Below are 14,069 nucleotides of genomic sequence, written 5' to 3'. Positions count from 1 at the left end.
TCAGATACGTGCAGGTTGCATCACGATGTTTTCCTTCACCGTAAGAATGTCGGATAAATGTACATATGTAAATCGTAAATAGAAAAACACATTGGTACACGGCGGGGTTCGAACCCAGGACCTGCAGATTGCAAGTCAAGTGCTTGACCCCTGAGCCACCGACGCTCATATATGCTTGATATAGGATATGGTTTACGATAATAGTCGAATGTATGGATTCGAACTCATGACCACGTTATTTGAAGGTACTCATATTAGATTATTGGCGCTTCGTGGCTACTTACTTTGTTTTTTTTTTTAAATTTCGCACAGATGTAGTCGTTGGTTATTGGTTCAATAAAACTATCCCATCCCCACGGCTGTTCTAGATCAGTTTAAAGTCATTGTCATTGCCAAGGCTCCTAAATTGCGACTTCCTATGAATCACGCGTACATACGGGTGGGAAACTACCGCCTAGGTGTCATGTTTACGTTACTAAACGCTTAAGTGTCGATTGTAGATTTCAATTGAATACCCTATCCGATATATCTTATATCTTTAAATCAGCAATTCTTGTATATATATATATATATATATATATATATATAATTGGAATCTCGGAATCGGCTCCAACGATTTTCATAAAATTTAGTATAACGGGGGTTTCGGGGGCGATAAATCGATCTAGCTAGGAATCATTTTTAGAAAATGTCATTTTATTCGTGTTTTATCGATAATCAACTTAAACATAAACTTAACTTTTTCTATCGGTAAGATCGAAAAATATTATTCATATTTCATCATTTTATTAGTAATTCCTACTTAAATATAATCCGGTCCGGTCATCCAGGCACTGAACTTAAAACAAGCTGTCGCCCTTGATTCCGTTTGTACGGAATTAAAAAAAAAATTAGTAGTCTATGTTTTCTACATCTATGACGTTTAGCGAGGTGCAGCTGTTCTGGAGATACTTTCTAACAAACATCCAAACATTTGCATTTATATTACTAGCTGTCGCCTATGACTTCATCTGCGCGAAATTATTAATATTTAGTAGCTTGTATTCTTCTAGGTTATGTTCTACATCTATGACTTAAAGCTGTTTTGGTGACCTTCATACATACATCCTCATTTTTTTATATCAAAAGGTGGCAAACGAGCGAGCGACCAACTGTAATCGCTGAAATAGCGAAGTGACCGTTGCCCATAGACATACGCAATTGCATATGCGTTGCCTACCTTTAATCAACGGAGGAGAGGATGCACAGAAAGAAAATATCTACCCTTTCCATGCATCCTCTCATCCGGAAAGTCTACTTCCACTTCCCATCCTTTCCTTATAAGAAAAAGGATGGGAAGGGAAAGAGGACTAAATTAGACCTCCGGGACGCACACTCATCAGCGTGTAGTTGGAATAGCTTCCACTTGACGCCTGTCTTCTGTGTTCTCATTTATAATATTAGTAAGATTGAAGTAATAGAGTATTCGTTTAAGCCTTACAATATAACTTTATCAACATTTACGACATTACGATTACCCGCCATGACAGTTTTAATTATGCAATGATAAAGCATTTTATTGTCCAACTGGATGATAATATTTAAATGTTTGTAATATTAATAAGAGCGTCGGTGGCTCAGTGGTTTCAGCACTTGACTTGCAATCTGCAGGTCCTGAGTTCGAATACCGCCATGTACCAATGTGTTTTTTCGATTTCCGATTCACATATGTACATTTATCCGATGTTGGAAGGAAAACATCGTGATGCTGCACATATCTGAGAAGAAATTCAATGTGTGAAGTCAACCCGCAGTTAGTCAGTGTGGTTGACTATGGCCTTATCACCCTTAACTTAGGGTAGGCTCTGAACCATTTGGTGAGGACGTATAGTGAGCTGATGATGATGAATAATATTGTAAACTCATTTAATCCATTTAGAAATTTTAATATAATAAACGCCGTCATTATTTTTTCAGCATTGGGGCCTCTTTTGCCACAGATGAATGTGTTCGGTCGTCAACTCGGTATATCTGCGGATGTGATGGGGATGGTGACAGCGGTACTACCATTACTTTGGGCGGCTGCGAAACCTCTCTTCGGCTATGTAGTTGATTATTGGCCTGTAAGTAATAAAATATAACTGTTTAGAAGTATGTTGTAAAGAATAAATGTTAACACTCACGTATTTTCGTCCGGTGGCGGCACCGACTAGTTTCGAGTACATCGGGCCGCGTCCGCGAAATAATACCAGTACCACTCATCCTGATGAAGGGCCCCCGATGTGCTCGAAACTAGTCGGTGTCACCGGACGTATATACGTGAGTGTTTAGCCGTGTTTATATATCAGTTTAGTATAATGTCTCACGAAAGTTTGAATAATTTAATAAATATGTTGAGTTTCATTTAAACATGCGAAATCGTACGAACATCGCCCGACAATCAAGAGCGAGACTAACTTATGTGAAATACATACGTTTGTCTCGCTCTGAAGCGACTGCCGATCGTTGTTTGTATAATTCCGGCTAATCTCTAAAATAACAGTGGTAGAGCGAGCTTTAACATGTTTGCATGAATTGTCCCGGCTCGCCCGGTGAAATACCACGACCACACAGAAGACAGGCGTCAAGTGGAAGCAATTCCGCGTTTCGGCTGATGAGTGTGTGTTTCGGAGGCTTAATTTACTCCTCTTTCCCTTCCCACCTCTTTTCTTATAAGGAAAGGATGAGAAGTGGAAGTGGACTTTCCGGATGAGGGGATGCTTGGAAAGGGAATATATTATCTTTCTGTGCATCCTCTCCTCCGTAGATTAAAGGTAGGCAACGCATATGCAATTGCATTGCAGTTTGAGTTTTCATAATAAATCTTATAACTAATAAGAGATTTCATATATTTATTGATGTATGACATATTAAGATACTTTTGACTTCATCATCAGCTCATACATCCCCACTGAGGGGCTCGGAGCCTACTCTAAGTTAGGAGTGATTAGGCCATAGTCAACCACGCTTACCAAGTGCAGTGACTTCACACATATCTTTGAATTTCTTCTCAGATATGTGCAGCATCACGATGTTTTCCTTCACCGTAAGAACGTCGGATAAATGTACATATGTAATTAACAGCGCGTTGTGGTATAGTCTGTCCTCGGTGGTATTTCCAAACTGCTACGACTTAGGGTCCTCCAAGAAGCGAGCTTATCATCTTAAAGGCCGGCAACGCATCTACAGTTCCTCTGGTATTGCTGATGTTCATGGGCGTCGTTGTACACCTCGGTGTTTCCGCTGCTCGTTTGCCCCCTTCTGTTATAAAAAAAAATGGTACATGGCGGGATTCGAACCCAGGACCTGCAGATTGCAAGTCAATTGCTTACTTATTTTTTTTATTTTTTTCTTTAAACTATTATTTCTAATTTCAGAGTCAAAGGAAACTAGTCTTTATGCTCTTAATAGTTGTAATGACTGGTTCATACTGTGGATTGTGGTTTCTACCGATGCCCGAAGAGCCAGAATCGTCTGTACAACTCCTCAGATCTGTATACCAATTTAATAACACTGTGACAATCCAGCCATACAAAATTGACCATTCTGAACGTTTACAAATGGTTAATTGTCATTGGAGTTGTGAAAGAAATTACGATATACACGTATATTTACCTAATTCATCGTTAGTTAATTCAGTTTATGTAGACGGAGCGGTAAATGATACATCTTGTTCTTTCTTACGTATGCATTATGTGGATACTAGAGGGGGACAGGTGATATGTTCGCCTAAACATGAATGTAATTTAATGTGTTTTGAAGAAGGGATTAATGGAAGTAGAAAAAGAAGAGAAATAAGCGGATCTAAAGATGCCAATTCTTTAGAAGTTGATGATAGATTCTTTGGTAAAATAGAGAAGGAAAAAAAAGATGATGGACATGTTTACATGACTGTTGTTTTTTGGGTTTTTGTTGTGTTGATGTGTATGGGTACTGTTGCATTTAATGTAGCTAATTGCATTGGAGATGCGGTCTGCTTTGATGTATTGGGTAAGTTTGTTTTTATATTTACATCAGCTGTCAAAAGGTTAACATTTTTATAATCTTTTATATATATATATATATATAATTCTTCTGTGAGTGTGTATGTCACTGAACTTCTCTCAAACTACTGGAGCGATTTTGATGAAATTTTTTGTGTGTGTTCAAGGGGATCTGGAAATGGTTTAGATTCACAATTTTCATCAAATATTAACTTCGTATTAATTTATTCAAATTAAAGACGTGTAGACAGGACAACGTCTGTCGGGTCCGCTAGTATAATATTTTTTTTTCGAGAGAAATAAAGCGGAACATTCTTACTGTTTTTATTTATAAATAAATATTAGCTGTCGCCCGCGATTCCGTCCGCTTGGATATATATAAAAATGAATAAATAGTATCCTATGTCCGTCTCCTGGCTCTAAGCTACCTCCTCAACAATTTTCAGGCATATCGGTAAAGCCGTTCTTGAGTTATAAATAGTGTAACTAACACCACTTTCTTTTATATATATAGATTACTTCCCTATCTCTAAAGTGTGAATAGTAATTTAATTTACGATTAATCTTTAATTAAACTAAGTTTAACTTTGGTTTTTAATCTGTTTCTTATCACTGAACTTAAGCTAAACAGTTTTTTTTTTTAATTTAACTCTTTTTCTTGCAAACAAAGAAAATAAATGATTCAACTATCCTTTTAACCTTTTAGGTGCCGAAGCTGCATCAAAGTACGGTGCGCAAAGGGCTTGGGGTACTGCCGGGTATGGTATCACAGCACTTCTAGGTGGTTGGCTTGTTGATTTAGTCTCTGGGACATACAAGGACTTTACTCCTGCGTTCATTGTGGCTATAGTAGCTACCGCTATTGATTTATACAGCTGTAGGTCGCTTAAGGTTAGTTTTAGTTAAGTACGGACTTGGTCAAAGAATGTTAAATATTGCTACGTAAATATTCAATATTGCTACGTATTTTTTAAATGTATGTAAGTCTGTGGTTTTTGAACGAATGTTAGACAATTAAGATTAAAATGCATGAATGACTGATCGGACAGAATGAAACGGAAGTATGAGAAGAACGGAATGAATATTGAAGGACGGCAAGACGAAAGGAGTACAAGTAAAAAAAAGATATTATAAAGCATTGAATAAAATAATAAGAAGACGAAAATCTTTCATTCTGCCCACCACCTCATCACAGGTATATGTTTTTAGCTACCCTCATTGTCAAGTCCAGATGACTCAGGGAAGGCGTTACGCGATGTTCTGAAGATACCACGGGTCATGATTTTCATAGTATTTGCTGTGGTGGCCGGAACATTTGATAGTTTTATTATATATTATATGTTTTGGTGAGTTTAGTATTTACTAAGAGAATTTACTGATTTTATTCCCTCCCATAACGTACATATATGTCGAATGTCTCCTCACAAAATCAGTCAAGTCGTTTATGCTACAAGGCCTCGTTTTGGCTAGGTTTCTTGTAGGTCACAGTGACGGAGTGACTACAAATATATATTTTTTTATATCAAAAGGTGGCAAACGAGCGAGCGGCCACCTGAAGTCGCTGAAATAGCGAAGTGACCGTTGCCCATAGAAATACGCAATTGCATATGCATTGCCTACCTTTAATCAACGAAGGAGAGGATGCACAGAAGGAAAATGTCTTCCCTTTCTATGCATCCTCTCATCCGGAAAGTCCACTTCCACTTCCCATCCTTGCCTTATAAAGAAAAGGTGTGAAGAGAAAGAGGACTAAATTAGAGCTCCGGGATGCACAATCATCATCGTGTAGTTGGAATTACTTCCACTTGGCGTGTCTTCTGTATGGTCGTGGTATATCACCGGACGAGTCGGGACAATTCTTGCGAACATGTTAAAGCTCGCTCTACAACTGTTAAATATCTTTGTTATTTTTTTCAGACTTTATAGTAGGTAATCTTTTCTTGGTTTCATGTTGCAGGTTTCTTGAAGAGCTGGCAGAGCAGACAGGCTGTAAAGCGCGGATAAAGCTGATAGAGGGCGTTGTTGTCGCCGCGCAGAGTTTCATCGGCGAACTTCTCTTTTTCTTCTTCTCCGGTATGTACCTTTCTCTTCTTTCTGCTTTAAATTATTCAATTTTTAATTATTTCAGTGCGCTTTCTTATTTTTTTGAATAATTCAGTAAAGTTGATATTAAATTATGAATTACTATTTTAGGTAAGATAATAAAGCGGTGGGGCTATCGGAGAACTCTTACCTTCTCTCTCTTCTGTTACGGTATCAGACTTGCTCTTATCTCCTTCATTCAGCATCCCTGGCATCTCGTGTTTATTGAGGTTAGTGTAACATATAAGTTAAAAGTTTAAATCAAAAAAAAAAAATAAAAAAAAAGTTGTCAACTCTACACATATAAACGCCATAATTAAAGAAAATAATGTGATTTTTTTTTTATTTTATGTTTTTAACGCCACAGGTCCTTTCTGTTTATCTAGTTTTATCAAAATCTGTTTAGCATTTTAGTAACACATAGAGGACAAATTCTAGGGCCTATTTTGTCACGTAACCGTTGACGACCACGGCGTTTAAAAGGTTAACAAATTATAGAAAATTATGTACATTTTCAAATATCGTCGTAACAATTTTGTAAAAGATAAGCAAAGCTACTATTTATAGCGTAATTTGTTACAAAATAAAATCAAAAATGTAAAACATTTGAGTTGGCACATGTATCAGAACAATATCTTTGTAAGTGACGTGCCATCTTATTATTTGGTAGGGTATTATGCAAGGGCCTACCTACGCGCTTTGTTACTCCACGATAGTGGGGTACGCGGCTCATGTCGCGCCTGAAGGTTACTCCGCCACTGTCCAGGGTATTGTCGCTGGAATGGATGATGGTGTTGGTAAGTAATCAACTGAATATACTCACGACTGTAATCTAAAGGCGTAGGCAGAGACCAATGACCTCCATTTGATTTGACGAACTTCGTAATACACTTCTCCCCCTTCGGGATTGAAAACACGGACTTGCTGCACATATCTGTGAAGAAATTCAAAGATATGTGTGAAGTCACTGCACTCAGTCAGCGTGGTTGACTATGGCCTTCACTATGGCAATCACCCTTAACTTAGGGTAGGCTCCGAGACCCTCAGCGGCTATGTATAGTGAGCTGATGATGATGATGAAAACACATTGGTACATAAGATTCGAACCCAAGCCCTGATTACAAATGAAGTATTTAATCTGAGTCATCGACGCTTTTCAGAACATGTAGAGTGAGCTAGAGCTTTAACAGTGGTAGAGCGAGCTTTAATATGTTCGCACGAATTGTCCCGACTCGTCCGGTGATATACCACAACCATACAGAAGACACGCCTCAAGTGGAAGCTATTCCAACTGCAGTCTGATGAGTGTGCGTCCAGGAGGCTTAATTTAGTCCTCTTTCCCATCCCATCCTTTTCTTTATAAGGAAAGGATGGGAAGTGGAAGTGGACTTTCCGGATGAGAGGGATGCATAGGAAGGGAAAATATTTTCTTTCTGTGCATCTCTTCCGACGATTAAAGGTGGCAATGCATACGCGATTGCGTATGTCTATGGTCAACGTTCACTTCGCTATTTCAGCGATTTCAGGTAGCCGCTCGCTCGTTTGCCACCTTATGGTAAAAAAGGAAGTATTGAGAGTTTTTTTCCTACAGGTTTTGCGTTAGGTTCTCTATTAGGAGGGCAGCTGTACGCCCGACTAGGAGGGCGTGCTGCATTCCGTACCCTCGCTGTTACGGCCGCTATAGCTGCGTTTGTACACGGAGCTTTGTCTATCAAGAGGAAGCCAACAAGTCAGTATATCTTACTAATATTATAAATGCGAATGTTTAGATGTATGTTGGAATTTTTATACATTATTAATTAGAATCCTTTGACACGAATAGTTTTTGTAACAAAGTCAAGTGTCAGAATGATTAGTGAGGGGACATAAACTTCGATATTTTAGTTAGGCTAGTTTTGCGATACACCGGCACAGTGCCGGATTTTCTTCTTAACACAAGGTATTTTCAGAACGGCTGCATAAATCTTGATGAAAGTCATAGATGTAGAATGAAAGTTTGGAAGAACACATAGGGAATTAATAAGGTTTTTTTAATTCTGTGTGAACGGAGTCGCGGGCGACAGCTAGTATACAGTAAACTTTTTCTTCACAGAACAAACAGAAGAATTACCAAAAGAAGAGGACGAGAAGATGTTGCCAGTTGTAATAAAACATGACACTTCTATATATAAAGATACGACATTGCCATTGACTGAAGTCAGTCAAAATGGTGACAGGTGACAAGTTACAGATATCGGTTGAAAAAATCTATATATATAAAAGAAAGTGGTGTTAGTTACACTATTTATAACTCAAGAACGGCTTTATCGATATGGTTTAAAATTGCTTAGATGGATGTGATGTGGATGGATGGGTGTTTGAAGATATTTCTAGAACGGCTGAACGGATCTCGATTAAATTTGGCATACGTATAGAAAATAGTCTGAAAGAACATATAGGCTACACTAATTAAGTTTTTATGTATATCTTCGCGGACGGAGTCGCGTGCGACAGCTAGTATCTTTATAAAAATATCTTACTTCTTACTAATATTATAAATGCGAATGTTTTAATGTATGGATGGATGAGTGTTTGAAGATATCTCCAGAACGGGTGAATGGATCTCGATGAAATTTGTCATAAATATAGAACATAGTCTGGAAGAACACATAGACTACTAATTAAGTTTTTTTTTAATACTGTACAAACAGAGTCGCAGGCGACAACTATGTCTATATTGACGGAAGAATAAAAGCCATATAAGTTTTATAAGTTTATATAAGTTTTATTAAATTTACTGCCCCTCCCTCCCACCTGGTGAGATGTCGTGAGATTTTATTCAACCTCCCCCATCCCCCAATCTCACGTGAGATTTATCAAAATGTGAGTTTCTTATATTCGTATAAAAAAAAATTGCTTTTTGCTTTTGTTTTTTTTTGCTGAAAAAAAAATTGCGTGATATTTGCCTAGCCCCCTCTCTCCAACGTAAGATTAGATGAGATTTAACACGACCACTTAAACACCTCACGTAATGTATGGACCTTATGACTTTAAAGTTATGTATTTTAAAGTATTATTAATATAATATATATGTTTAAATTATAAAATTCGATACAGCAAGTATCAATTTATGTTGTGTGATAAATTCAAATTCGATTTAATAACATTAAAAATAGTATAGAACGGACATTAACTTTGGATAAGTGACGTCGTCGCGACACAATTACATAACTTCGAAGAGAACATAGTTAAAGTTAACTGTAGAAGAAGTCTGTAGAAGAAAATCTTATATATAAAATTCTCGTGTCACAATTTTCGTTCCCATACTCCTCCGCAACTTATTGACTGATTCTCATGGAATTTTGTAAGCACATTGAGTAGGTCTGACAATCGGCTAACATCTATTTTTAATACCGCGCGAACGGAGTCGCGGGCGACAGCTAGTAATCTATACTAATATTATAAATGCGAATGTTTAGATGTTACAATGTATCTTCGAAACTGTTGCATTTGACAAATTTGTCATATAGAACATAGTCTGGAAGGACACATTTTTTTTTCGCGCGAAAAGTCGCGTGCTATAGTTAGTTTTTAATTAAAAATATCGTATTTGTTTTGATGAATTTTCTGAATGAAGTACAAATTAATTTACTTATATCGTTATGTTATAGTTCGATATGCCAAAGTTGATACTTGAGAGGCGTTCAATTTTATAAGAGATGTTTTTATCATCATTGACTTTTTAAATATTTTAATTTTTTTTATTGAGTTTTATATTCTTATGATTTTAATAATTTAAACCATTTGTGTATTTTTGGTACAATTTTTATATTACATTACGTAAAAAAAAATCAGATTTTTTTATTGTTTTTTTCTGTTTTTTTTTTATACGGCTGTTTTTTATTTGTGACGATGAATTTGATTATTTACTTAAATACTGTCTTCCAAATAAACATTTTTGTGGTAATTTTTGTGCCATTCGGAGCTGGTTTTATCGTGGTTTAATACATCTTTATAAAAAGATATCTGTCTCTTTCTATTTTATTATGATTGAAAGAGATGGTATTATTTACGCTTATTCATACACTTTGTATGACTGATTTTGTATGAACATGTATGAAGTTTTATAATTATTTTATATCTAATAAATTGTTATTTGGAATATATTTTGTTTTATTGCTTATTAATTTTACTGGTCATATTGTGAACTGTCAGCTACAAGCTACGCGCTATGGAATTCTATGGGCAGCGGTTGTTTCGCCATTTCGGCGAATTCAGGTGTCAGCTTGCTCGTTTGCCACTACTTACTAATATAAATGCGACTGTTTGTTAGGATGTAACTCGAGAATGGCTGCATTCTTGCTGAAATTTGGTATAGATGTAGAACATAGTCTGGAAGAACACATGAGGTATTATTTTTTTTAAATCCGAGCCAACATAGTCGCGGGCGACAGCTAGTTAATTATAATTAACTTCGTTTCTCTTTGATTACTCAACAGTTCAAAGGTGTCGGTTACTTCAAATGAATTTTAAAATACGTTGCCTTTCGACATTCACGCAGTGGCTCAGGGGTTAAGCGTTTGACTTATAATCTACAGGTCCCGGGTTCAAATCCCGTTTTTACATATGTACGGTGAAGGAAAACATCGTGACATATCTGAGAAAGTCAAAGATATGTGTGAAGTCAACTGGGTCAGCATTGACTATGACCTAATCACTACGGGACGTATAGACAGCTGATGAGTGACAAGGGCGTCGCCAGCTGATCAAGGCTACGTCTAGAGGAAACACTAAAGCTAAGTTAAATTAAAAATTTACAAGTTGATTTTTAGTTACCTTTTAATATATAGCATTATATTTTTTTCATTAAAAAAATCGAAATGGAATTTATAATTTCGATTCTATAAGTTGGCAGCTCTCTCTCTTTCCATCTCTTTCTAGCGTTGCCAGTGTATATGTACATTTTAAAAATAAAATTCAAGTTCAAATGTAATTAGTCAAATTAAACGCGTAATAAAATACAAACAAAATTATTAACGGACCTTGGGATTATATGTATTTATGTAAATGAGTTTAAATATACTTTTAGTTATAAATTGAATAACAAATATTAAGATTTTATAAATTGATTCCGTGTTGTACTCTATGACCTTATGTCGTTTGTTTCTTTTTTTTCGATAGATAATTTTTTGACAGCTGAAAATACTTTTTATAATATTTTCTGGCTAATAGCCATTTTCACGCGATTGTAGATTTTTTCGTTGGTAAGATTTTTTGTTTTGTATTTTTATCTTCAATTAACTATCTTAATAATATTGAAAAGCAAAAAAGGAATGAGATTGAATGTGGATGGATACAAAGGTAGAGGAAGACCAAAAAAAGTATGGAATGACTGTGTAAGAGGATATGCGTAGGAAGGGGGTAGACTCGGATATGACGGCTGATAGAGATGTATGGAGGAGTAGTACATACTGTGCCGACCCCCGATAGGGATAAGGGCAGGTTGATGATGATGACTAATATTATTAATGCGAAAGTTTAGATGGATGGATGGATATTTCTTTGAAGGCATCCATACCGGCTGTAATGACCTGAGTAAACACCTAGGCTACTTAGTAAGTTTTTTTTAATTCTACGCGGACAAAGTCGCGGGCTACAACTAATAATCTATAAATATATTTTAAAGATTTCTTTTATTTCGTTTTTGCAATAAACGGATTTATATTTTAAGTTAACGAAATTAAAAAACAATAAAATTTCAAAATGAATTACGTCTTTACTCCAAACAAGTCTAAACCGCCGTATAAATATTTGATTGGATATATTTATTATGAAACTATAATTAAAAAACAATATAAAAATGTTTAAAAGCACTAACTGTCATGTTTAATTATAATTTATGTCATAATTATTGTAAAACTGGCTATTAATGAATCTGACAGGTTAAAGGTTAGTTTTTTTTCTTTTAGACAAAGGTTTATGGGTTATTGTAAATTGAGCCACTGAAAATTATAAATTAAAGCTACGTCAAACAAAATGATATAATTAATTTTATTTCAAATTTAAATAATAATATTTTAAAAATAATTGAGAAAATAATTTTGATGATTTTTAAAGTTTATCAAAGAATTATCAAAGATTTTTTTTTGACTACATGTTTTAAGGGAATATTAAAGTTAACTATAAACAGATTAATTAAACATGTAGATTGAAATATTATGTATTTTTGATATTACGTTGAAAAAAACATTGTCTTTTTAGCCTTTCCTTTGATTAAACTATAACGCAACATTTTAAAACTATCCCATGTGTACGTAACAAAATGACATAAGCATAAAAATCGATAATTGGTCTTGATGTAATGCAACATCACTGAACAAATATATCGCAACATACTAGGGTTGCCACAATGTGAACACATTAGGATATATTTTCAATTTGGTTACATTTACGTATTTACATCTTAAATTATTTCGCGCGGACAAAGTCGCGGGCAACTGCAAGTCGTAGATTTTTTTTAAATTAATTTTAATTAAATATTCAATGCAAAAAAGTCACATTGTCTTGTTGTTTTTAAGCTTTATATAGTCTTATTTGACATGAAGCTAAAAAAGGACTTAACTTTCTTAAACATTACCGTGTCTAATAAGCCTTGTATCACCATAATGATAGTTTTGATACCAGGTAATATAAAGCCTTGTACTACAGGAAATTTATGAATAGAAAAGCGTTATCGAATCGAACGTGTTAATTATACTTGTAATTTAAATATCTTCCTTTGGGGTTTGTGATTACAAAATCTGATTAAATAAAGACTGTCCGTTACATTTTATAGACATGGTCACCCTAATATTTAAGATGTTCGTCAAACTTAAGACCTCTTCACATCAGTTCAGTGTAGGAGTGCTTTACTTTATTTATATAATTCTATGAACGGTAACGTAGCCTTTTAGTAATAACATACTGAATAAAACTCCTTTTAATTGATAACATATTTAGTATGCTTTAATTTAAATATTTACAGTTTTTTTTTCCTATTATTATGACGTAATAATCTGTCAACAAAATGTCAAAATTGTACAGATGGACGTCAAATGTCATTGATTTAACTATTTTGTTTTTAAAGGCATTAAATACTTTTTAGTAAGAGTAATCGACCAACACACACTGAGCTAGCATAAACTATGACCTGGTCCCTTACTTAGGGTAGGCTCCGAGAGCCCTAGTCTCGGGCTGGTCAGTGAGGCGTCTCGGTGGCAAGTTAATACGATCCCGTAGCGTCCCACATATGGCTATGAGCGAACAGAGGGGTTTATTGAGTATGCTCCCATTCGGGGAGAGAATCCCACATAACTACCGTGCCTTCCCCGAAGTACGGAGTATGCCTAAAGCATACCCCACTAAAAAAAATGACTCCGAGTCCCTCAATGGGGATGTAGTGGGCTAATGACAAAATACTTTTTAAGATAAGTAAAAGTAAACGGATCTTGTGAACGCTCTTGTATTCTTTAAGATTAAAATTACAAACCTGTCAATAATATTGATGACTAAACAATGAATCATCGATTATCTTTAAGCTGGATGTAAAAAGAAACTTAACAGTGACTCTTAAAAACGTTACGCGTTTAAAAAATCATTCCTGTCGCTTTCGCTTATTAAAAAGAAAAAGTAGATTATTTATCTGAAATCTATATATATAAAAGAAAGTGGTGTTAGTTACATTATTTATAACTCAAGAACGGCTTTACCGATATGCCTGAAAATTGGTGAAAAGGTAGCTTAGAGCCAGGAGACATAGGATACTATTTATTCATTTTTTTTAATTTATGCCTTGAAGAGCTGCTTTTTATTTAACTTACTAATATTATAAATGCGAATGGTTAGATTGATATGACGTTTGGCCGTGCTACACTAATTAAGTTTTTTTATATAACGACGGACGGAGTCGCGGGCGATAGCTAGTATTAATTATAATACTTTGTTATTTATAACTATTTTATATATTAT

At 35.3% G+C, this 14,069-nt stretch overlaps 1 protein-coding gene across 1 annotated transcript in view; it reads left to right on the top strand.

Moving 5' to 3' along the window:
- The window catches only part of LOC106122828 (uncharacterized), a 14,616-nt gene extending 6,226 nt beyond the window's left edge, over positions 1-8,390 (top strand). Inside the window, exons 2-10 of the mRNA XM_013318939.1 lie at positions 1,957-2,102; positions 3,396-4,008; positions 4,708-4,892; positions 5,211-5,347; positions 5,959-6,074; positions 6,195-6,313; positions 6,754-6,880; positions 7,675-7,812; positions 8,176-8,390. Of these exons, the coding sequence (XP_013174393.1) occupies positions 1,957-2,102; positions 3,396-4,008; positions 4,708-4,892; positions 5,211-5,347; positions 5,959-6,074; positions 6,195-6,313; positions 6,754-6,880; positions 7,675-7,812; positions 8,176-8,303 (1,709 nt within the window). The 3' untranslated portion in view covers positions 8,304-8,390. The remainder of the gene's footprint in view (positions 1-1,956; positions 2,103-3,395; positions 4,009-4,707; positions 4,893-5,210; positions 5,348-5,958; positions 6,075-6,194; positions 6,314-6,753; positions 6,881-7,674; positions 7,813-8,175) is intronic.
- Positions 8,391-14,069: the final 5,679 nt, after the last annotated feature.

Source organism: Papilio xuthus, unplaced genomic scaffold (assembly GCF_000836235.2).
Source record: "Papilio xuthus unplaced genomic scaffold, Pxut_1.1 DF826776.1, whole genome shotgun sequence".
NCBI classification, from domain to species: Eukaryota; Metazoa; Arthropoda; class Insecta; order Lepidoptera; family Papilionidae; genus Papilio; species Papilio xuthus.
This window is presented reverse-complemented; position numbering and strand designations above follow the sequence as displayed.